This window comes from Orcinus orca, chromosome 1 (genome assembly GCF_937001465.1).
Source record: "Orcinus orca chromosome 1, mOrcOrc1.1, whole genome shotgun sequence".
NCBI classification, from domain to species: Eukaryota; Metazoa; Chordata; class Mammalia; order Artiodactyla; family Delphinidae; genus Orcinus; species Orcinus orca.
The window spans coordinates 103,836,729-103,862,181 of record NC_064559.1 but is presented as its reverse complement, the minus strand read 5'-3'; the positions used below and the strand labels follow the sequence as shown (position 1 = coordinate 103,862,181).

The following is a 25,453-nucleotide window of genomic DNA, read 5'->3' as shown; positions in this document are numbered from 1 at the left end:
AACTTAGATTAGACACCAGACAAAAGGGATCTTTCTATTTTATTAGATTAAAAAACACAAACAAAAGCAGTGTAGGAACTAAGGGAAAAGATAGGGAAAGAAATACAGAGACGGGCTGGACAAAGATCAGCAATGACAAAGGGGAGAAGTGGGCTTCTTAAGAGCCCTAACTTAAGAGCCCCAAGTTAGGACAGGAAAGAGGTTTCTAAGGACTAGACATCCCTTCATTTGATGACAATTTTCTGGCGCAAGGCTCGGGGCCCAGAGCCAGGGAGGGGCTCAGGAGGTGGTGGGCCAGGGCCCAGGGCTGAAGCAGTGGGCGGCAGTCCGTGGGCAGTGATGTACTTCTTGTAGGCCTCACGGATGATCTTGAAGGCTCGAGCAGTGGCGTAGGGTATGTCTGTAACAGGGTCCCGGTACAGGGCTGGGCGATGGGTCACTGGGCAGACCTCCTGAACAGGGACCTTTGGAGGCCGCCCTTGGGGAAACCATTCCTCAAACGTCGCATCGTCACTAAAAGTGATGAAGGTACGTGAGCAGCGAGCAGGAGGGATGACGGGTCCAGTCCCAGCACGGGGAGTCAATGCAGAAGCTGTGGGAGCAGGATCAAGTCTGAGGGAAAAGACAGAGAAAAACACAAAGAGCTGAGGGACTTCCCTGGTGGTCCAGTGGTTAAGACTCCTCTCTCCCAATGCAGGGGACCTGGGTTCGATCCCCAGTCAGGGAACTAGATCCCACATGCACACCACAACTAACACTGAGCGCAGCCAAATAAATAAATAAGTAAATAAATGATTTAAAAATTTAAAAAAGCTGAGGAGAGAAAACTGATAAAGAAAGAGATCAGACAGGTGAGGAAAGAGGAGGAGGCAGTGGCTGGCAACATTCTGAGAGAACCTATTAAGTGATAGGACAAAACAAAGCAGAGCTGGATGGAAAACCAGAAAAGGAGAAGAGAGAGGCTAAAAGAGAAATAGGAGATGACAGGAAGAGGAATCTGAAAGATACTCAGGTGTTAGAGAGCTGTGTGAGGAAAGCAAGTGAGATGGGGCTGAGGGAATACAAGCTGAATACAGAAGGGAGAAACTGCACTCCTCTTCTCCCCTTGAGGTTCACTCACTCACCCTTCTACGTCGACATTCTCTTCTTTAGGGCCTGGCTCCCCAACTAGTGGCACTGTCACTGAATGGTAGGTGATTATGGGCCCAGGGCACTTCCGCTTCTTGTGGACCTGCTTCTTTTTGTCAGCCTCAAGCCGCTCATATGTCTCTTCAGGAAGGAATGAGGGGATGGTCAATTCCTGTCTTCCCAAACCCCAGGTCTGTCCTACAGTCTCTTATCTTCCTGGCTGTCTAGTCACTGCCTACCCAAGCCAATCAGGAAAGTCCTCTAAGGCCCTCAAGCATCTCCCATTTCATAAGCTTTCTGCTTGCCCTTCTTGACATCCTCTCTGCTCATCATTTCTTAGGTCCACTTGGTTCCTCACCCACTCAGAACTGTAGAACTTCAGAGTTGAAAGGGACCCTTTGATGAAGAGCCTACTCATTTCCCCAGATACCCCTCCGTTACAGCCCTGTCAACTTGCTCCCGTCCAAGGCAGTGCACTGCATCTTCAGGCATCTCTAGTCATTTAAGAGTTCTTTCCCATTTTGAGCTGCAACATACTTCCTGTTGACACTGTTTTACCTTTTAAGGCCATAAGGGACACAAGTCTAACCTGTCTTCCACTTGACAGTCCTTTAAATAGTTGAAATTAGTATCCACGAAGCAACAGACAAGGGATTAATCTCCAAAATATACAAACAGCTCATGCAGCTCAATATCAAGAAAACAAACACCCCAATCAAAAAATGGGTGAAGACCTATATAGACATTTCTCCAAAGAAAACATACAGATGGCCGAGAGGCACATGAAAAGATGCTCAACATCACTAGTTATTAGAGAAATGCAAATCAAAACTACGATAAGGTATCACCTCACACCGGTCAGAATGGCCATTATCAAAAAATCTACAAACAATAAATGCTGGAGAGGGTGTGGAGAAAAGGGAACACTCTTGCACTGTTGGTGGGAATGTAAATTGATATAGCCACTATGGAGAACAGTATGGAAATTCCTTAAAAAATTAAAAATAGAATTATCATATGACCCAGAAATCCCACTACTGGGCATATACCCAGAGAAAACCATAATTCAAAAAGACACACGCATCCCAATGTTAACTGCAGCACTATTTACAATAACCAGGTCATGGAAGCAACCTAAGCGTCCATCAACACATGAGTGGATAAAGAAAATGTGGTATATAAATGCACTGGAATATTACTCAGCCATAAAAAGGAACGAAATTGGGTCTTCTGTAGAGACGTGGATGGACCTAGAGACTCTCATACAGAGTGAAGTAAGTCAGAAAGAGAAAAAAAAATACTGTATGTTAACACATATATGTGGAATCTAGAAAAATGGTACAGATGAACCTGTTTGCAAAGCAGAAATAGAGACACAGACGTAGAGAACAAATGTATGGACATCAAGGGGGGAAAGGGGGTGTGGGATAACTTGGGAGATTGGGATTGACATATATACACTAATATGTATAAAACAGATAACTAATCAGAACCTGCTGTACAGCATAGGGAACTCTACATAATGCTCTGTGGTGACCTAAATGGGAAGGAAATCCAAAAAAGAGGGGATATATGTATACATACAGCTGATTCACTTCGCTGTACAGCAGAAACTAACACTGTAAAGCAACTACACCCCAGTTAAAAAAAAGAAAGAAATTAGTGTCCGTCTCTCTCCAGGCTGATCACAACACCCCTTCCACTGAACCATTCCTCATACAAGTGGTTCTGAGTCACTCCCTCCTTTGCCACCCCTGTGCCTAAAATACTCTTCTATTCCTGTACTTATCACAGTCTATGGCAGAGGCTGCAAGATGGCAGCTCCCTTATGTGTTTTGCTTGATTTGGATAGCGTTTTAAAGAAAATTTTGAATTAGTTGCTGACATTTAAAAGTCAGGAAATTACATTTAAACACAGAGCTTTCTGGTCCCTTTTAAAAATAATAAGAAAATCTGGCAACCCTGTGTCTGTATTCTCACAGGGCAACAATTAGCTGAGCTGAGTAACTGCTCCTCCTTTCAGGCACTCCTCTCTAGTTCACCACAGTTCCCCTGGCTGGACCCGGTGACACTGCTCTATGGCAGTTCATTGTTGGTATATATGTCTCTTCCTTAAGGGCAGTGACTGTGACTCATATTACCTATACATTATCACGGTCACGCAGCATTCCACACATTACAGGAATTCAATAAAGATTTGTTAATGTATAAACAGATCTAAATATTCCTGGTCCCTTTGTCCTCCTTAAACGTGGGTACTGTGAACACAATCCTCTAGATAGAGTAAGAGCAAAAGAGTCCTCTGGACTACACCCCCCTGCCCCCCATCCCCCCACACCCCCAGTGATTTAACCTCTTTTGTACTTGAATTCTGGTTGGTAATATTGCTTTCTTTCTCTTGAGCCAACCTTCCAGCCCTTCTCTTGAACACTTCCCTGTACCCTCTGTGACTCCTGCTCTATAATCAGCCAACTCATCTATTTCCTCAATTTCCTCACTCAGCATGCCTTCCAAAACTTGCCTTACGGGAAACCTGTCTTCCACAGAGACCAACACTCTCCTCTGGTACAGGCTGATTATTCTCCCACATCCTGGGCAGGATGTGCCCATGTCCTATTGGGCCCCACACTTCAGGTCTCTTTGCTCTACACTCTAGATACCTCTGTTCTTCTAGGTCTTCAGTACTTCTAATACCAGAATATCTCTTCATTCTATCACCGCTTCCAGCCTTCATTTTCCTTGTTATTTATTTATTTATTCATTTAAACCCTCTGTTTTATTTATTTTTTGGCCGCACAGCACAGCATGGGGGATCTTAGTTCCCCAACCAGGGATCGAACCCATGCCCCCTGCAATGGAAGCACGGAGTCTTAACCACTGGACCGCCAGGGAAGCCCCTTGTTTTCCTTTTTAAATCGAGCTTAGGTTCCTCAATCTATCAGTCATTCTCTTGTCAGTCTAAACTCCCTCGCCCAGACCTGGATTGCTGAGTGCTACTGGAGAAAAGTTACACAATAGGTAGAGTGGAACCCCAGAAATTCATGGTCCCAAACTTCAACAGACCTGCCAACACCAGCAGATGATCCTATCTCCACAACTATTTCAAACAGTCTTCACTCTCAAGCTTCCAACTCTATTCCCAACACCTGAGAGATGACAGTGCCTAAAAGACATCTGATGAAAACTACTGCACTGTCCTGCTCTGGATTTACAACCCTACAACTATGAGCCACCCTTCCTTCCTTCCTCTTAATGGAGGCCAATTCTTCCACCCATGCCCTAGCTCCCACCCCGCCTCCCATTTCTCCAAAACCCTACACTACTAACAATCCTTTCTTTCTTTTCTGTCTTTAAATTCTTTCAGTTGCATCTCACGAAAAATACACACTCTCCAATCTTTGAATAAAACAGAACAATGACAAACTCTACCTTGACCCCAGACCTCCCTGTTCCCTCTCCTACCCTTCATGGCCAAATTTTAGAAGTCTGGCTTCCCAACCGACTTCCAAATGGCTTGGTCCCCAAAAAGTGCTAAGGTCATCTCTGACCTCCATGTCACCAAAACCAATGGACACTTCTCAGTTCTCTTCACTGGTGTCTCAGCAGCTCTCAGCAGCTACTGCCCTCTAACAGTCCCTTTCCTTAGTGCTCTTATGACAAACTCTCCTGGAGTTTCCCACTCTCTGGCCACTTCTCAGATTCTTTTCTAAGCTCCTCCTCTTATAGGAGACCATTACATTTTAGTGTCTGCAGGACCTTCTTGAGCCTCTGTCTACTCTTCTCCCTCTATGCTTTCTCCCTGGGTAATCTCATCCACTCCAATGTCAATTACCATCCATATTCTAAAACCTCCGAATTTGTATTTCTAGCCCAGATATCTTGTCCAAGCATCAGATCTGTGTATTTAACTGACTTCTCAGCACTGCATGAACTGTTCATAGACACTTCAAATCCAACATGTTCAAAAATGAGCTTATTATTTTTTCTCCTGCTAAACAAGCCCCTCCAGGATCTCCTACGTCAGTTACTGATATCAGAAGCTTGGGAATCACTTTCTTCACAGTGGCCTGAAACAATCAATGTAGTCAAAGGATACAGATTGTAATTACAGTGACATCAAGTGACCACGTTATTTGTGATGGTTCTCAGTCATTTATATGTTTTAAGAGATAGCTACTGTTTTAAAGCACGGCATTGTCATTATACAGACAGAGGTTATATTTCCCATTTTAAAGCTAATATATTAAAAAAAAAAATGTCACGAGAATACATCCTGAAAATGTTGGAAACGAATTAAATCTTTTCTCGGTCATTGTGGTCTTTTGGAGTTAAGTTATCTAAATTTCAAAACTATCATTAAACTGAAATGAGTTGGGTCCAGATATTCTGGGTAAACAATCTTCTACTCCACAGTAAAATTGTATTTGGGTTATACACATTCAATTATATGTGCTTAGTCAAAAAAGAGAGAGATTCAGAGAGAGAGAAATAACAAATTAAATGTTGTAGGAGATTTCACCTGTTGTTTCACTCAATGCCAGTATGCCCCAGAGTGAGCATGTGATGCGAGGTACGAAATCTGCTGTTCCCTCAATTTCTCACGTACCTCTCATGATCTGAGAATCCTCACCATCCTTCAAAGAAATGTATGTTTTTGTACAATATATTACCATACATGACTGTGTGCCCAATAGCACATAAACTGAAGAGATTTTAAAGAATTTTTACTTTATAGCAATGTATCCCATGAACTGACTGATTCTACTCAACTTCTAATTCTCATGATCATTAAAGTAGGCATCATCACCCCATTTTGTGAACAAGGAGAGAAAGATGCAAGTAGGTTGCACATAATTTGCCTGCAGTCTTACAGCAAACCAACAGCAGAACTAGGATCTGCACTGAGTTCTATACGATTCTTATTTTACACCAAAGTACTTCAATATAACTTGTTCTTCAGAGCCCTCATAACTGCTTACTTCCTTGCCCCTAATCACATACTCTCCCCATTTCTTTCTTCTGATTCCCTTGTCCCAAATCTCCATCTTTCCAGTTCTTTGGGTCCTCCAGGTCTCAGTTTTTCTCATGCTCCTCAGCCCCTCTACCCGCTGTTCTGAAAACCACAGACTGACCCAGTGAACGTAAATTGAGCTCCTCTGTGATCTTGGCCTCCCTGAGCAGCTCCTCCTGGGTCAGTGGCCGCTCACAGTGGGGCCCCTTTCGCCGCCGTGACTGGCCTTGCCTCTCTTGTACCCGAAGGAATGTTTGTCGTGTGTGCTCAGCTGTAGACTGCCGCATGGACTTCCGACCTGGGAAGAAAATAAGAGAGGGAGAAATCTTTGAATTCATGTCTACCTCCTCTGTATTTTTTTTTTTTAATTTTAAAACTTTTTATTTGGAAATCATTTCAAACTTACAAAAAATTTGTAAGAATAGTACAAAGAACACCCATGTATCCTTTACCAGATCACCCGTTAATATCTTGCCCTATTTGCATTGTGTGTGTGTGTTTTCTGAATAATCTGTGAGTTAAGTTGCACACATCATGGCTCTCTTCCCCTAAATACTCGGTGTATATTTCCTAAGAATAAGAATTGTCCTTACATACCCATAGTACAGTTACCAACTTCAGTAAACTTAACACTAATACAATATTTTATCACCATATTTCAATTTTGTCAGTTGACCCAAACATCCCCACTCACTGTCAGAGCCATCATCCTGTAGTTCTAGTGGAAGCAGTGCCTTCTCTTCTCGGGTCTTCTGAGAGCTACCAGCTGGGGTGCTGACCTTTCGAGGCCTCAAGCTCTTCAGAGGCTCCTGGCGACAGATTGGAATCAGACACCAGGGAAGAGAAGAAATAGAAGAAAGAAGATGAAGATCTTAGGAAGAGAAAACCAGCAGAGTAGGAAATGAGATTGGTGTGGGGACAACTGGGACCTGATGAAAGGGAGACTACAAATGAAGGAAGTCCAAGAAAACCAGGCCTCCCCTGCACCTTATATGCTTTGGTGACTACTCGGCGCTTCCTTCTTGGCTCTTCTGCTTCTCCATCACTGGATGGTTCATCCCCTTCGTCGATGTCAAAGTCAGAGTCCACCTCATCCTCTGTGTCTGACTGGTCTCCTTGATACTCATCATCTCCTGATTCCTGGGGACATAGGGAGATGAGGTTCTCACTGGCATCAGTTGTTAATGCCCCTCCAGGACGAAGAGAATCCCTTTGCTTATTGATAAGGGCTGCCCCACTCTCCTTCCCATCTCAACCTTTCATTTGCCTCAAGCAAGAAGCTTTCCTAGCTGATGGCTCCAGCACCACCCCTTCTAACATTAATTGCTTGCCCTTCTCCTCTAGCACACTGTGTTAAGTGCTGGGGTACAAAAGGATATGGTTTGATCTCTACCTTCAGGGGTCTCACAGTCTAGTAGATGTCACAGCATAATTATAAAAGGAAGTTTTAATACAAGGCAACATATAAACTACCAAAGGCAATAAAATGTTACAGGTGTTCAGAGGAAGGTACACCTGCTCTGAATAGGTGGCCTGGGAAGGTCTAAACTTTAGAGTTTATTCCTTTAGAACAGGGGTTGGCAAACTTTTTCTGTAAAGGGCCAGATTAAAATAGGTAGTGGGCCAGGTTCAGCCAGCAGGTTGTAGTTTACTAAACCCTGCTTTAGACTCTAAAGAATGAAGAGGACTTGAGCCATGGTTTAAAATACTGGTAGTATTTAGATAACCAAGAGGGAAGAAGGAATCATGGGCAGATCAAATGGCAGGAACAAAGATGCAGAAGCAGGAATGTGTATAACATGTTGATAGATTAAGCATTTAGACCTAAGTAAAGCAGGTTTGTCTCTGGCAAGAAGTCTTCCTAGCTGACTGCTTTTGGCTCCAGTACAGCCTCCTTCCAACATTAACTGATTGCCCTAGAGAGATACAAGATTTGAAAAGAAGGTTGCATTCAATCTGTAGAGAAACTTAAATGTCAGGCTAATAAACTTATGACTTTAACTTGCAGGCCAGTGATTCTCAATCCTCTCCCTCTCCTTACTTGTCCCAGCATTGATAATCACTGTTGAAGTAAACTAAAGTTACCGAGAAATATGTCTCATTCCTCAGGTGAGTTGGGACAGAAAAATAGTTGGGTACTACTACTATCTATAATGGGAAGCCACCGAAGATTTGCGGGGAGGGGAAAACTGTATAAAAGGGGTGTTTCAGAAAGCTCTGGAGGTGGTCGGATGCGCTGGGGAAGAGAACATGGAGTAGAGCCAAGGCCTGAGGTGATACAAGCTAGGGCTAAAACGGCAGCCACACTGGAAAGGAAAGAGGAAAAAAAAAACAGTTGGGGGCAGGAGAGTTAATTGGGCGGGGCTGCACCTCAAACATGTGGCTTTTCTCTTTAATCAATGATGAGATTAATGGGCTAATCTTGGTACACATGGTGCCAAAGTAAGCAAATAACACAGACAGTTGACACTCCAAGCCAGCCAGCCAGTGTTCATTCTTGCACTGATGACCATCATTTCCTCCCAACTGATGTCTGTGAAAGACAACCTGGGAACACATTAATCCCCTCAGCACTGACCTGGTATTAAGTCAAATCACCAGAGGGTAGTAGTTCAACCACACATTAGCTTAGTGCCCAACTGAAATGCTTTCACTAAGTTTCGTATTTACTACCATTCCTTTGGCTTTTATCGAGGGTCATTAAGAGACATGACTAGATAAGAGAATGTTTTTACAACATCTACCAAACCCCTGTTACTTTATATATAAGGATACAATTCTCCCTAGGTTTAAAGCTGAGTAAGTTTACCTCTCTTGAAGAACTTATATGCTTCTTTCTTACTAAAAAAAGAAATTCAGGATTTGGTTGCCAGGAAAGTCACAGCTAAATTTAATATCAACTGCTATTACCATTTTAGCGGAGGCCCTGGTACAATTACTTCTGATCTGTCTCTATTTTTACTGTTCCTACTTTTTGTTTATATGGTAAGCCTCCTTAGATCGTTTTTGGAAGCATGAAGGGTACATATTAAATAACGACTCGTAAAATGACAGGAATAGGAAAATGGCCTTTGGGGGAGGTATGAGAAGGTTCTATTTTAAACTAATTGGTCAGGGCTGTGTATGATTAATGATTAATAATGATTCCTGATCAGTCACCAAGTCCTGTGGGTTCTATTTCCTTAATTTCTCTTGAACTCTCCTATCCATGTTTCTCCACTCCCACTGCCTCCTTCAAATCATTTTCCTCATTACAGAGTGATCTTTCTAAAGTAAAAATCTGATCATGAAATAATCTTCTCAGTCCTTTGAATGAAGAGCAAAACTCCTTAACATGGTTCACAAGGCCTTACAGGATCTGGCCCATGCCTACTCCCTCTAACTTTTATTCTCCTCATGGTCTGGAGGATGAGAGTAGATGTGTGGGTTCCAGACAAGGATCTCAGTGCCTTTACATATTCTGCCCCACCCCCTCGCTGGACTAACCTTCCTCCTCTCCCTGCTTCCAGTCCTACTGCTCTTCATCCACCCAAGACCTACTTTTCATACTGTCCTCAGCTTAAACATCATGTCCCCCAGGGATGCCCATCCCAAACAACAACTTTGGCTCCCATGTGTTACCACAGCACCCTATATGCTTAACACTTATTTTACTCCTTATCACACAATATTTTAACTGACTGTTAACTCAGCTAATTCCCCCATTGGAGTCTGGAATATGTAAAGATAAAGAGGTGTTTTTAACTCCCTGTTTCCATAGAGCCTGTCACGGTGACTGGCTTGCTCTACGCGCTTAAAACATTTAAAGAATGGATAGATTCAATCAATAAAAATTTAACAAGTGCCAGCTCAATCCAGACACTGGACATATACTGTTGAAGAAAACAGACCACCTCTGACCTTACAGAGCTTACAATCTAATGGAAAAGTATAAGCAAATAAGCAAACCAAATCTAATTACAAATTGAAATATGTTTTATGAAGGAAATATACGGGGACACTTTTTAGGACAGTCAAGGAACGGTTATCTAAGACATCTATACAACGAGATCTGAAAGTTGAAAAAGGAGTAGGCTAAGTCCCTCTAATTTTTTTTGAGAGGTTCCTTTCTATACTTCACGTTAATAACCAGGCAGTGGGCCAACGAGATATATACCGCGTGACTACGATGTGCCTGGCATATGCTAGACACGTCAAAAGTGCACTGAGAGACACAACTGGGGAAATACACAGTAGGTTTCAGCCACACTCTGGGGTCCTCCGGACAGCTTCTCCATTCCTGACCCCTCCAACCCCATCCAGGGCTCCCATTCTAGGACTCCAGTTTATCCCCCCATGTCGCCCACCCCATCTCTAGGATCAGCTACCAGGGCTCCTCTCTCTTCCCCGCCCCCTTCTTTGTCCGAGGTTTCTCCCTTCGTCAGGACTCCTTTTAGCTTTCTTCCCTCCCTCTTCCTGGGCCCGGCTCTTACCTCTGTGAAACCCCCATAAGTCGTCTGGTAGAACTCATCTTCCTCCTCTGCCTCCAGGAGCCCAGAAAGTCGGTTCCCCGCGGTCTTCCGGGGGGCCCGGCCCCCAGCCAAGCTCATATCGCCTACACGAACTGCGTTGCCATCAGCAGCTCCTCACCCAGCACCGTTCTCTGGGCTCGGTGCTCGACACCACTACCTGCGGGCGGGCAGCGGAAGCCGGTCGCCTACAGGCAGAAGTAGCAGAACGTCGAGAGGCTCGTAGTCCCATCCCCTAGGCCTTCTCAAAGTTTCAGCCCCGCCCACTCCTGCGTAGAGACCACCCCAAGCTCCCCGCCCCAGTTCGCGCGCCCATCTGGGCTGTGGAATGACTCCACTCGGAGACACCAGGAGCCCCACTACCCCAAGTACAGAATTTGGGAGTCTAGAAATTTTCATTTAGAATAGGTCAGTCTCCCTCTGCTCCAGTACGTTTTCCACTCTGCTGTCAGTAGAAACCTTTCTAAAAACGCAGATTTTGTCACTCTTCTGCTCAAAAATCTTTAATGGCTCCCCGTCAACTACAGGATAAAGTCCAAAATCCTTGTGGCAGAATAGTAGTGTGGTTAAGAGCACAGCTTTAGAGCCAGCCAGACCTGAGTTTGCGTTTGAGCTTAAGGTCTTCTAGCTGTGTGACTTTGGACAAGTTGCTTTACCTCGCTGAATTTCAGTTTTCTCATCTGTAAAGTGGGACTAATAATAATACCTACCCTTTAAGGTGGTTGAGAAGTTTAAGAAATGTAATCCTTGTAAACTGCTTAGCACAGTATTTAGTAAGCACATAGATGTTTAGTAGGTGATAATTATTAATTTTTTTGTATTTATTTGGTTGCTCTGGGTCTTAGTTGCGTCAGGCAGCCTCCTTAGTTGCAGCTTGCCGGCTCCTAGTTGCGGCATGTGAACTCTTAGTTGCGGCATGCATGTGGGATCTAGTTCCCTGACCAGGGATCAAGCCCGGGCCCCCTGCATTGAGAGCATGGAGTCTTAACCACTGCGCCACCAGCGAAGTCCCTAGGTGATAATTATTCACATGGCATTCAAGGTCCTTCATAATTTAGCCTCTCCCTGCCTTTCATAGCCTCAACTCCTGCCACATCATCCTATTCTAGCATCATTTCCCTGACACCAATTCACTGTCATGCCTCCATGCTTTTCCTTCTCCTTAAAATCTCTTTTCTTTCTTGTCTATGTGGAAAAATTCCAATTCTATACGACAGTGGAGTCTTCTCAACACCGATTCCTCTCTTCCCAGTCACAGCTCCTATAACGCTTGGGATCATGCCTCCTAAATCCTCGGGAATAGTTCCAATCTCAAATAGTTTGTGGTATTATCAAGAATGTATCGGTACTTCCCTGGTGGTCCAGTGGCTAAGTCTCCACGCTCCCAATGCAGGGGGCCTGGGGTTCGATCCCTGGTCAGGGAACTAGATACCACATGCCGCAACTAAGAGCCCACACGCGACAACGAAGATCCTGCGTACCGCAACTAAGACCTGAGGCAGCCAAATAAAATATAAATAAATAAATATTAAAAAAAAGAATGTATCAAAATAACGCCATTCACAGCAGCATGGATGGACCTAGAGATTGTCATATAGAGTGAAGTCAGAAAAAGAAAGACAAATATAGTATAATATCACTTATATGTGGAATCTAGAAAAATGATACAGATGAACTTATTTGCAAAGTAGAAATAGAGTCACAGATGTAGCAAACAAACTTATGGTTACCAAGGAGGGAAGTGGGATGAATTGGGAGACTGGGATTGACATATATACACTACTATACATAAAATAGATAACTAATGAGAACCTATGTATAGCACAGGGAACTCTACTCAGTGCTCTGTGGTGACCTAAATGAGAAGGAAATCTAAAAAAGAGTGGATATATGTATGTGTATAACCGATTCACTTTGCTGTACAGCAGAAACTAACACAACATTGTAAAGCAAATATACTCCAGTAAAAATTAATTTAAAAAAAGAGTGTATGGGGCTTCCCTGGTGGCGCAGTGGTTGAGAGTCCGCCTGCCGATGCAGGGGACACGGGTTCGTGCCCCGGTCCAGGAGGATCCCACATGCCGCGGAGCGGCTAGGCCCGTGAGCCATGGCCGCTAAGCCTGTGCTCCGCGACGGGAGAGGCCACAACAGTGAGAGGCCCGCGTACCGCAAAAAAAAAAAAAAGAGTGTATCAACTTCTCTTCCCATTTTTTATTCTGAAAATATGGTTTTCAAAACACAGCATTTGTGCATACTCTGTGATGGCACCTATTATGTTTTATTCTGATCATTTCTGTGTCTGTCTTTGTCATTAGTCTGTGATCTTTTTGACGCCAGGGACTTTATCTTCATCTGTGTATACCAGGAATTCCCATAGTGCCTAGGATGTAGTTGAGGCTAAATAATGCTAATTCAATGAATGAATGAAATAATGACTAATTGAGTGAATAAGATACCCATCCTCTTACTTTGCCTCTATGTTGACCTAGCCACTCCATTTTGACGTTAGGAACTGTCCTAAGACATGAAGGTCACTTTAGTAAGGCTGTGTGTGTTTGTGTGTGTCTGTGTATACACTATTTCCTTCAAGTCTGTATGTGTGGCTCTATTTTGAGATCACCAGATTGCCACCCCCCTTTCTAAAGGATATATTGGTGAATTCCCTTTTGCATATCCTTGGGGACACCAAGCCAATGTGTCCTGTTCTGCCCCTGCTTCCACACCCTGCCACGTCACCCCAGTACTGCTATGCCAGGAATGTTACTGGGGTAGAGTGGCTCTATGACTCAGAGGCCTCGCCAGGGATTGACTGGGAGTGGAGGCAAAGACAAGGTTTTGGGGAAAATATGGAAAACACCCCTAGCCCCACTTTTTGAATTTTGCCCTCATCCATTCATATATTCAGGAGCATGTACTGGGCACTGCTCTGTGCCAGGCACTATTCTAGATGTCTGAGATATAAAAATGGATAAGATGTAATCTTTGCCCTGGAATGTTCACAGTCTTATGAGGGAGACGAACAAGCAAACAGACTGACATAATACAAGGTGGTAGGAGTAATACTAGCTATTTTCTGGTACGTAAAGGAGAAACAAAAACCCCTAAGAAGCTACAAAACAGGGGTCTCTTCTTTCAGGAGGGCTGAAATCTAATTCATAGATCAAATCCGAGGGAGAAGATCCCCCTGTTGACTTACCGCCTTGGTAAGTCAGGGTTTTATTGGTCTATTTCCAATTTTAAAATCAGAATCATAAAATACTTCAATGTAACACAATCCCACTGCTATGGAATTATAAGTGGTAATACAAGCATTTGAAGTTTGTCTATCTTCAGTACCTAAAGGAAGATGAATAACCCAGCAGGTGGCAGCAGGGAAACAATTATTTTAGATCTTGATGACGCAGGGGGTAGAAGGCAGAGGTAAATGCTTGGAGATATTTTCTGGACGTTCAGGTCCTATGTTCTCTTTCGAAGACCCAGAAGACATCCGGATAGAGGATAACCAGGCCCATGTTGGGGGCTGCAATACCTAGGATTTTTCCTCCATTCCTCTTCATTTATTCATTCCACGAATAATTATTGAGCCCCTACTAAGTACAGACTTACGTCATGGGAGGAGCTGGAGATACAAGGGTGAAACACAGTCCTTGCTCTCTAGCAGCTTACAGTCTGTTCAGAGATAGTCAGGTCTTCATATCCCCAACGGGGTTCATAATCTCCAGGGTATTTTGTTAAAATTGAGCGGGGTTAGTACGAAGACTAGACTAGAATGGGGAATTTCTCTGAGTCTCCATGCCCTTTGGAGCATAGGTAACTGAGAGAGACTAAGGGCCTGGATCACAGGAAGATTGTGTTAGGTTTCTGATCGCCTTCCGTTGCCCTTTTGGACAGCTCTTTATTCCTATCCATTTATCAAATAAATGGACATTATTCGTTCATTTATCAAATATTTACTCAACTCAATCACTGTGCCCAGTATTGCGTTTGAGGCAAAGTGTAGATCTGTTTCGAATGTCATTCAGAGGAAGGCAAGACATGCACGCATGTTAAACTAAATGGTAAACAAGGCAGTAAAGCCGGAAGAATACTTGGTGGAATGTGTTTTGTGATATTCGACTGTTTAACGTCTTTGACTTGACACCGGCGCTTCTATCGGGAGTTCTTCCTGGGCTGTGAACTGAAAGGGTCAGCCCCGCGTACTCAGATCCCCTGCTCAGACTTCGCAACCTAGTCTCTTCAAAGAGGTCGAACGTAGATTGACTCACCGAGGCACCGTAGACAGGGGCGCGCCGTCTTCGACCCTTGGATTTGTTAGGGCGCGAGGGACCCGCGTCATGTGACCAGGATCAGCCTCCTGATTGGCTTGATTTCTCTGGGGCCCTCCCTCCTCTCCTATTGGATGGGATGGGCCGCGGAGAAGGTTGGGCGCATGCGCGATGCCTGAATTGCTTTGGCCACCGGGAGTGGAGCGGTGGGGTTGGGCGATAAACTGGTTGTGGCTAGGGAGGAGGGGGAGGGGCCACTCGCTCCGCTGGGACTTCTCACTCTCCACCTTGTTCTTTTAGGTGTGGTTTGGTCCGGACGCGGGGTCCCGGCAGCTGGCTTGAGCTTCCTCTGTTGTGAAGGGGGAAAGTAGCTCCCGCGGAAAGCGGTTAAAGTTGCGGAGAGGGTGCGAGACGAGAGTTCTCCCCCATGCCCGCCGAATGGTGCGGCCCTGAGTTGGTCCCGGAGCCGGCGCGACGTATCTGAGAGAGGGGGCGGGGAGGCGGCCCGGAGAACGCGGGTTCTGTGAAGAGACGTGGGGAAGATTCGACTCCGAGAAGAGGAAGAGGATTCAAAAGGAGCGAGGCCGCTGAGGGGGAGGGGGCTGCCAAGATGGCGTCGGCCTCCTCTGGGTCGTCGGCGGTTGGGTTTTCATCCGCGGATGCCGGGGTCCCTCCCTGCACCTCGTCTTCAGGTAATCAGGGCGGAGCGTGGGCTGGGGGCTGTTGACAGCTGTGCGATGGGGGGAAGAGCGAGACCCAGGAAGGGCACCTGTAGTTGGGGATGTCCGAGTCGTTGCCGGTAAGGAGGACAGAGGACTAGGCTTTTCTAGCTTTCTGAGCTGGCAGGGGGAGTGTGAGGAAAGGATGGATTTGACTGAGAAAAGGGAAGCTGTCAGGAACATTGGCTGGCTTCGAGGAGACCGGGTTGAGGGCTTTGAAGGAGTAGGGTCAGGAAGGGATGGAGATTGACGGTGGGGGTAGGAAGGCAACAGAAAGGGAACCGAAGGGAGTAGAGAAAAGTAGAGTAAATGGAGGCTTCGTAAGTAGGGAGGAATTACGTAGTGTGAGAGGCAGGTAGAATCCAAGTTAATTGCGGGATTAATTGGATGAAACTGTGGAAGAGAAGCCATGGGACTTAAAAGGTATGGAAGCGTTATGGGACGCTTTCCATTGCTGGGGAGTTAGGGAATTGTGGATTTTGTTGGGGGTGGGAGTTATTGGAGCCGTCTTTTTAGTCACACCTTCCCCTAATGCGTCATTCCTTCTCACTTCGTGCCCCCCGCCCCCAAACACGCGTGCGCTCGCACAGATAAACGTACAATTTTATCAAACATTCTCCTTTGGAGACTCTCATCTCTAGACTGCCCAACTTTGGGAAGGAATGGGAGGTTTTGAAGAAAACCTTAGGAATGTGGGAAATCAGGGCTAAAAGACCCTGAAAACAGATGGAGAAGGCGGAACGGTGGCGTCTCGAATTGCAGTAAAGGTTGAGGGAGGTGATGCTGGGAATTAGGCCTGAGAAGGATGGGGTGGGGGTGGCTCTCAGTGCTGTGGCGAATATTGCATAATAGGAAATGGACTGGAGGAATGATTAGGCACGACATTGGCACTTGGAGAAGGGAGCCAGGGAATATAGCTCAAAGTGGTTAGAAACTATTGAAGATTGAGGAGGGCTGAGAAGCCCACAAGAAAAGCAACAGATTGTGTGTAGGAGGGAAAATGTGTGGTGTTGGGGTTTGTGTGTGTGTGTGGGGGTAGTTTGAGTCAGAAACTGTTCTAGAGCTTCCATCAGAAATGTCTGGGGTTCCACAGTGACTGTTGCCTCTACACTGTGGACGGGAGAGGCTGCCACATGATGGATGCTTTACCTGAGACATTGACATTTCCTTAGGCCTGGGATTGCATCCTTCCCATTTTGAGTTGACTAAATAGAGGGTTCCACCTTTCATATTCCAGTTCAGATGAGCAAATACTTGGTCACAAATATCTTTTTCCAAACTGCAGTTTTATTTATGTACATCTATTTTTAGTTTCTTGAGAGGTGATTTTTACCTTTCCTGTAAAGGATTAGCAGGCCAGAACAACTCATGTTGCATTCTAAATGTGAAGAAGGATAAAGTTAAAATGACAGTGTTTTTAATACAGTAGCTCCTCAATTTAAAGCCTCTTCTCCCGCTCCCCCAGTGCTGAAAGAAGAATGGTTGTGTACAGTCGTTAAGCAGACTTAACTATCAAATCAGATATTAGAAACCAGGTTGATCTTTTTTTTTTTAAATTAATTTATTTTTTATTTTCGGCTGCCTTGGGTCTTTGTTGCTGCGCTCGGGCTTTCTCTAGTTGCGGCCAGCGGGGGCTAGTCTTCGTTGCAGTGCCCGGGCTTCTCATTGCGGTGGCTTCTCTTGTTGCGGAGCACGGGCTCTAGGCGCACGGGCTTCGGTAGTTGTGGCTCCTGGGCTCTAGAGCGCAGACTCAGTAGTTGTGGCACACGGGCTTAGTTGCTTCGCGGCATGTGGGATCTTCCTGGACCAGGGCTCGAACCCTTGTCCCCTGCATTGGCAGGCGGATTCTTAATCACTGCGCCACCAGGGAAGTCCTACTATCTATTTAAGATGTCACTATTTGATATTTTTGTATGTTTTTATATTTTCTGCCAGATCCGAGGACTAGCAAGATGTAATTCAGATTGAATAAATGTTTTTTGCTATTGTGTTTTCACCAGAAAATCAAATATCAGATTTTAGTGGACATTACAGCTCCTTGGCTTTACTGTGTTCATATGTGAAGTCAAGATATATAAAAATGGCTAAAAATAAATAGCTTAGATTCCTTTTTTTACTTTCGTTTCTTAACACCGTCCTTTTCTGCTTCTTTGGCAAATACTGAAATGGATTAAGAAATTAAGAAAAATGCTCGTAAATATTTCTGAAAACATGGGATTATCTGTGTGCAGATAAGCATTGTTGACTTTTTGTTGTATCTGCATGTTCACTTAGGTTTTGGCTTACTGAATTTAATTTAATAGAATATTTCATTTCAGGGATATGTTTTTGAAGAGGATGTTTGATTCTGATGCAAAAAAAGCTACTGAGAATGTGTTTTATTTGTGATTGGAGGGGAGTGGTGCTGTGTCGGGATGGTACCAGGGGAATTAAGACATTGGCAGGAATAAACAATGGTTTATGATTTCCTAAATTGTTAAAGGCTAGCTTTGTAGAAATTCAAGGTAGGACTGTGTGTGTTTGTGTTTTAATCATCCTAAAACCAAGTTACTGTCCTTAGGTGTTTAGCTGAACTCAAATATTGGTGAAACTGAAATCCTAAAGGCAAGATTCTCTGGCAGTGTTGAAAGTGGATACAAAATAAGAATGTCAGGATTCAGGGACAGATTGATGTTTTAGATAAGTCACTCATAACCTTTGGAGGCTCAAAATCTTTTGGCATTCAAATTAGGAAGGACAGGTAATTTAGAACGGTTGTTCCCTGCCAGTATTAAACCCCTGTCTATATTATTTCACCATTAAGTGAGAGCTGGTCTTTTAAGCTGCTGACAAGTGAAATACAGAAGGTAGAGCAAAGCATTCGCTTTGAGAGATATGTGAGAGATGTCTGAGAGATCTTTTCCCATTGGAGTGATTACCATGTTTGGATTTGTGGGAGGGAGGCAATTATAAATGAATATCAGTTTACAGCAGCCATTATCATGTGCTTGTTCTTAAACTTTGGTTAAGAAAAGGTGATGCAGTTTGCTGTCTGCTGTTGCATGTGTTAAAGGAAATGTATTCCCTCTCTTCCTTTCCCTCCTATCCTCATTATTTGGACAGTGGCACCACTTAAAAAATAAAATCAGCCCTGATAAGGTGCTGTTGACAGTGCGACCATCTGTCACATCAGTGTAGGAGAGCCCCCTGTCTGCAATTTGACTAGTCCATCAAGAGTTTGAAATTCAGCCACTGAGTCCCCTTTTTACCACCAGGAAGGGAGTGAAGAGTTTCTGTTTTGGAGACTTGATTTGAAGTTAGTGGAGGAGTTAAAAAGTAAAGTTAGAGTGTTGAGGTGTCCTTTGCTCCCCTGAAATAAGAGCTGTGTGATAAAATCATGTGTGACTCCCCTAAGAAAAAGCACTTGAAACCTTAGAAGATCATGAACCTATAGCTCCTTTTGCTTCAGACCAGAACATTTCTGAAATTGTCACACATCACCAAATGATTTTATCATGAGCACAAATAAATGATTTGGAGGTAACTTTTACAGCTCCTTTCCTGACTTTCCCTTAACTAGTGAGGGAGACCCTGGAAGACACAGGAGAGAAGATTTTTGCTTGGAACTTTTGTAGTAGAGCCAGTCTTATCATTCCTTGATTCTGGTGGCTTTGTTCTTCTCAGCAGAGCTCCACAAGTAAATAAATGTATGCTGTAATCTGATAACTCCAAATGGTAGGGGTTTTTTGTCTGTGTTCTTTGGTACAGTGTAGGCCATTTGCAGACTGATCTCTTTCCTTTCAATTCTTCCATACTAGTGAAAAATAAAGCAACTTAAGCCACTTTATTGGAGTGAGAAACTGAAATTTGGAAAGGTAAAGATAGAACAGAATGCCATGTAGGCAGACTATCACCAGGTTCCGTTTTGATTGGTATTTTATAAGTAGGGAGAGATTTTTCTTTTTGCTTTCTCTGCAGAGGGTTTACACCCACCTACCCCCTCCTTTTTTCTTTTGTCCCCTTGGTAGTTTCTGCCAGAATACTGACATTAGAATGTCATTGTTTTTAATTATCCATTTATTTCTGCCATGGCTGCTCAAGCCCACTGTCAATTATATAGACTTATTAGGTATCCAGTATCTGATATTAATTGGTAATGTGTACTTATAAGTTAGCTTTGAATATCAAAATACATATTATGTTTTGTTTGTTAATTTCTGTGTGCTGTTCTGGTTTGATATAAAACTGTTCTGATTAATAACTTTGCTTAAATATGTGCTAGCTACTAGCTGTTAAATATTTTATCAGTCTATTTTTCTTTGATAATAAATAATGGAAACTATAGCCTGTGAAGTGAACAACAGTGATAACACCAGGCCAAATTCAGAACTGGGAAGAAGGAAAGTGTGGGGGGGTATTTTGTCCTTTAAACTGGATATTTTCTTTCCTAGAATTTTGGGATATTCTTACTTGACATGAAGAAAGCAAAAAGACCAAAGTTGTCAGTTTCTTCTCTCTCCTTTTTACTGGGTGTATCCTCTTGATCAAGGATACAAGTATGCTTCAGGAAGTATGCTGTTTCTGATAGCTCAACAGAGAGAATTTCTGTTTCTCTGTGTTCCAAACCCCAGCCCATCATTCAGTCTCAAAGAGAGAGTGTGTGGACTGATGGTGTTTCCTAGAGGAAACCCCTTCCTAGTTCATTTCCCCTGTTGCCCTTCACTTCTCCACCCTTTCCTATCAAAAGAGAACATTGTTTAGTTTGTACATATGTGTTGGTTCTGTTTCATTCATATCTCCTATGAGCTTCTGTTGTTTCTTTTACTGTTGTTTTGTTTGAAGTGAACTTTTTTCCCTCAACCCCTCCATCTTTTTAAACTTTGTTACTGATCATTTTTCTTTCTCCTCCTGTGAAATTAGTCTGTTTGTTTTTAATGGCTGTATACAATATGTATTAATTTTTAAATATCTGATTCCCAAAAAGTCACCTAATTGTTGGAGTCTGAAGAAGACTGGTAAAAAGAGAGAGAAGGGCAGATTCCTTGTAGGGAGTTCCATATATCTTATTATTTGCCTTGTGTACTAAACTGAGCAATATGGAGTTAACCAAGAATAAGCACTATCCCAAAGGATCAGTAATGTTGATGGGGAGTGGGCAAAGGGAAGTTACAGGAAGAGAATGGGAAGAGGTTTTTTTTTTTTATTTTAAGGATATATAAATAGCTTAGAGTATATTAACTTTTCTGTGCACAGTGTAGGTAAACATCCCTGGTAAACTCCAAGTTGTCATTGACAAGAACCTGTATAAAAGGGATGGCAGAGAAGGAACTTGGCCGTATCTCTTATTTTCTTGCATTAGTGTCTGGGAGGTGATTGAAGTGCATTGTTGAGGTAATTTATGCTCGTTATGATATCATTTAAGTTACTTTCTCGGCTCAAATATGTACATTCTAAGCCAGCAATATCCACTGCTTTTTTTCAAGATAGATAGAACCAGGTTTGGAAATAGAATTGGGAGGTGGTGATCTGCCAGAAATCTCAACTGCTTCTTCGCTGTGGGTTGGCTTATCCAGGAGACTCGGGTCTTTTAAAGAAGGACTCAGATTTTTTCACAAATTTCAATCAAAATTTTACTGCTAAGAGATACATATTTGAGGCCTGAGAACCATGAAATTTGGCTTATAGAACTAGAAGCAAAAATTACCACTAGGGCTTCCCTGGTAGTGCAGTGGTTATGAATCGCCTTCTAGTGCAGGGGACCCGGGTTCTAGCCCTGGTCCGGGAAGATCCCACATGCCACGGAGCAACTAAGCCCGTGCGCCACAACTACTGAGCCTGCGCTCTAGAGCCCGCGAGCCCCAACTACTGGGCCTGCGTGCCATAACTACTGAAGCCTGTGCACCTAGAGCCCGTGCTCTGCAACAAGCACTGCAATGCGAAGCCCACGCACCACAATGAACAGTAGCCCACACAGTAGCACCACAACTAGAGAAAGCCCGCATGCAGCAACGAAGACCCAACGCAGCCAAAAATAAATAAATTAAAAAAAAATTATCACTAGAGGGAAGTGTAGAGATATTTTAATTTAACACTCTCATTTTACAAATTAGGAAAGTGAGATTCAAAGACATTGTTAATAGTGGCAAAGACTTTGCATAAAGTCTGTATGTTGTCAAGATGGGTCTTAATAAATTTGCAGCTCATTCCTTGCTACTTACTTAGTTGGCTCTTAGCTGACCAGGTTGGCTCTCAGCTGACCCCAGGACTGGTAGATCAAACTGCTTTTGAGCTTTTGTTTCTAAGAGCATCCTTGCCTTTCTCATTTTTTCTAGAAGATCCTTAGGAAAAACTGACACCTGCTAGGAAACAAAATTTAGCTCTTCTCTAAGATGTGGCTTGGTTTTCTTAATTGGCTTGGTTTAGTTCTTATTGAGGGCATAGTAATAGTGCCTTTTTAAAATTTCCTTTTAACACTATCTCTTAGAGCTTTGTGCTCAGCAGTACTTCTCATTAGGTAGGCTGACACATCAGACATATTTGTGAGTATTTTCATTTGGATAACATATTATGCCTCCTACATGCAGTGGTATAATTAAAATTCAGTATTTCAAGTTAAAGAGGACCAGAGAGCTTGTTTGAGATAGTCCAGCAAACAACTGGGCTGATGGCTTTTGTTTTTTTGTGCAGGTTTTTGCTTTTGCTCTTTTTTTTTTTCTTTTGAAATCTCTGGCTCTCAAAATTATCAACCAAGAGACCCTCTAAGAATTAGCATTTTGCTTCCAAAAAGCCTGCTTGTCTCTTTCTGCTTTATGTAGGAATTACTGACACATTTTTGTAGTAGTATTGGTAGGTCTCTGGAATTGCTTCTCTATGACCTGTTCGGGCAAAACTCGTCTGAGCAATGCACATCCGGCCAACTTCTAGCCTCCCGAAATTATATGAGTACTTCAAACATTGAAGTCAGTCACAGACTGCCTCTTAGTTTCTCATCTGGTAGATGATGTCATCTCATCTCCGTCGGAAATGCTTCTGCTCTGAAAGCACTGGGAGAGGCTCTGGTATTAAGGCCAACTCTGTTTTGTTCCACACACTGAGAGCAGGGCGGGGGAGGGGAACAACAACTCATATTTTGGAGCTATTTACTGTCTGAAAATATCTTTGTTTCAATTATCTCCTCTTTTAAGGCCTTGGGTACCTTTTTCATCACAAACACAATTTAGGGTGGGGCCAAGGACAAAAATGGAGTGCTTCCTTGAGACCAGTACAGAGTTACTCAGAAAAATTTTCTGTGACATGGTATGATGATTCAACTTTGTATTTTAGCAGGAATTGATTGGGTTGTTTCCACTTAGGCACTTGACTTGGCTAGTTCAGCTGTTGTGAAATTACTTAGTAACATTAAAGATTTCTCAGCTAATTTTCATAATTTTGAGGCTCGATCTTTATTTTTCAAGTATCCAGGAGATCTGCTGAAATTAGGTATACATGTTTTATAGGAGAAAATTGATATTCTGAAGGATATGAAAGGTAAATTCTTCAGAGAGAACCTCTTATCCTATGTGCTGATATAGGTTTGTTTCAGGTTGTATAGGCATCTCAAAGTAATAATTAATAAAGAATGGGAGGGAGTGTATAGGAGTCATGCTTATTTGTGGCTTGGAATTGTCAGCAGCTTTCTAGACATCTTTTCACATTTTTCCTCTATCTCTGCAGCATCATAATATGTTGTAATGAGCTTGAGTTAATGTGTGGGGAGGGGATTGATGGTGGTATGTGTGGGACTGTTGAGCACTAGTTTACTGGGAGAAATGGTTATAAAACAAAGATAATAAAGCCATTCCCGTGTATCTCTTTCCTTTAATTGTTAAATTATCTAATTATTTGTTACAGAAAATTTATATAGATAAGGAAAAATAGAAACTTAAACTTACAATATCAACTTAATCCCACTATCCAGTATAGTCGTATTTTAACATTCTGGTATATAATCTTTTGGACGTTTTCTATGTATATAAATACATGTGACTTTATAGGTAAGTGTTTTAGAAAAATATTGCATTATGTAATTTTTTACCTTTTTCCATTCAGCAATTTATTGTGACATCCATAAAAATAATGGATTTTATCCTACACATAAAAATAATGGTTGTATACTAGTCCATTTTATGACTGCACTACAACTTATGTCACCTATATTGTTCATTTAGATTCTTTCCCATTATATCTACCCAATTATAGTTATTATGTACAACGCTACAATAAATATCTTTGTATATATGTCTTTGTCCACTTGACTATTTCCTTAGGATAAATTCTCACTTCTGGGACAAATGGTACATATTTGTTTTTAAGGCTTTTTGCTAGATATTACCAAATTGCCCTCACAAGTGGAAGACCGTCAAATAAAATGTATACACAGTCTTTTTTAAAAGGATAGAAGCCTGCATGCAAGGAGCTTTATACCTGAAATTTTTTGGCCTATCTGAAATCACTCCAGTGTGAAATTGTTTGGGTTGCAAGTTTTGTGATCACTCCTGGAATTTTTCTTTTTTTTTTTTTCCCTGGAATTTTTCTGCCTGAGCTTCTCCTTCTGTCTCTTTTTTTGACATTTACCTAGAACTGCAGAAAATCATCTAACATTTCCCAGTATGGTACTGGGGGTCATCAGGTCAGGTCCTGTTAATAATTTTAAACTTTAGCATTGTTGTGTGTTTTTTGTTTGTTTTTTTAATGTGCTTATTCTGCTGTTAAGCAGGTAGAACCCCAGAAGTAAGTGATAATTTTCTGTTTTTCCTCGTTTAGGTTTCAGCTTTCTGTGCTGTGGGGTCAACCGTAAGAGAGGTAGAACTGATGTGTATTTGTGCTGAAGAAGCATGAGTCCTTGTAGTTACTAGCAGCCAACTCCTCTTCCCCATAACAATTGCAGACTTTTTTTTAGTAGTAGTGCATGGCCTTCTGAGAAGGCTGTGGATGTCTTGCAAGCATTATTTCACTTTAGCTCCCATTTCCCTCTGTCCTCTCCAAAAAAGATGCTGTCTTAACCCAGAAACTTCTTTTCTCACAGTTCCACAGTATGAAATGAATCCGTTCACTATCTTTTGTCTCCCTCAAAGTCTTCCCATAACTCCATTTCCTTTTGTTTCAGTAAATGAGTCTCTTTTTCTTTTCCCTTTCTGTTGTACCTCTTATTTCCCCTGACCCTTCCCATCCTGTAGATGGGGTTTCATAATTCACAATGATAGTAGTAATAATCGCTAGTATTTATAGAGCATTTATTACATGTTAGGTGCTATACAGGACTTATTTAATTCTCATAACAACCCTATGAAATACATGTTATTATATGTCCATTTTATGGATGAGGTAACCAAGGCCTAGAGCATTTTAACCAACTTGTCCAAAGTTACCTAATTAGTAAATGGTAGATCTAGTATTCAAATCTAGCCAACCTAGGTGTTCTGATTTCAGAGCCCACATTCCTACCCACTATACCTTATTGCTCTCTCACTAATCTGAAAGGCTGTTTGTGAACTAACTTGACTTTAAACCAGGTTAAATATTTGTTGTTCAACAAAAGAATAGTGCAGAAGGGAACTTCCCCTTCTGACTTTAGCTGTCCTAAAAAAGCAACAAAATTCTGAGCTCCTCCATGCATAATATGTGGAGTTATTTTTTTTAATTAATTAATTCATTTATTTATTTTTGCTGTGTTGGGTCTTCATTTCTGTGTGTGGGGTTTCTCTAGTTGTGGCAAGCGGGGGCCACTCTTCATCGCGGTGCGCGGGCCTCTCACTATCGCGACCTCTCTTGTTGCAGAGCACAGGCTCCAGACGCGCAGGCTCA

At 42.7% G+C, this 25,453-nt stretch overlaps 2 protein-coding genes across 4 annotated transcripts in view; one reads left to right on the top strand and one right to left on the bottom strand.

Moving 5' to 3' along the window:
- Window positions 1-21: 21 nt before the first annotated feature.
- Window positions 22-10,802, bottom strand: VPS72 (vacuolar protein sorting 72 homolog). Its single transcript, XM_004285192.4, has 6 exons — window positions 10,612-10,802; window positions 7,127-7,279; window positions 6,834-6,948; window positions 6,261-6,437; window positions 1,125-1,269; window positions 22-612 (listed from the first exon to the last, which is right to left on the bottom strand). The coding sequence occupies exons 1-6, from the start codon at window positions 10,726-10,728 to the stop codon at window positions 225-227; spliced, it is 1,095 nt and encodes a 364-aa protein (XP_004285240.1). The 5' UTR covers window positions 10,729-10,802; the 3' UTR covers window positions 22-224.
- A 4,333-nt stretch (window positions 10,803-15,135) lies between these two features.
- PIP5K1A (phosphatidylinositol-4-phosphate 5-kinase type 1 alpha) overlaps window positions 15,136-25,453 on the top strand; it is a 45,613-nt gene continuing 35,295 nt past the window's right edge. Inside the window, exon 1 of one of the 3 annotated variants that reach the window (XM_004285194.3) lies at window positions 15,136-15,604. In XM_004285194.3, coding sequence (XP_004285242.1) covers window positions 15,523-15,604 — 82 coding nt within the window. In that variant the 5' untranslated portion in view covers window positions 15,136-15,522. The remainder of the gene's footprint in view (window positions 15,605-25,453) is intronic. The other 2 variants (XM_033415594.2, XM_004285193.4) reach the window with 2 other exon arrangements.

Bases quoted from the DNA above. Each gene is read 5' to 3' on its own strand.
- VPS72 (XM_004285192.4), bottom strand. From the start codon at position 10,728: ATGAGCTTGGCTGGGGGCCGGGCCCCCCGGAAGACCGCGGGGAACCGA. The intron at 7,280-10,611 runs GTAAGAGCCGGG...CTATGTCCCCAG, and splicing joins CTTATGGGGGTTTCACAGAG to GAATCAGGAGATGATGAGTA. The intron at 613-1,124 runs GTGAGTGAGTGA...CTTTTCCCTCAG, and splicing joins GAGAATGTCGACGTAGAAGG to ACTTGATCCTGCTCCCACAG.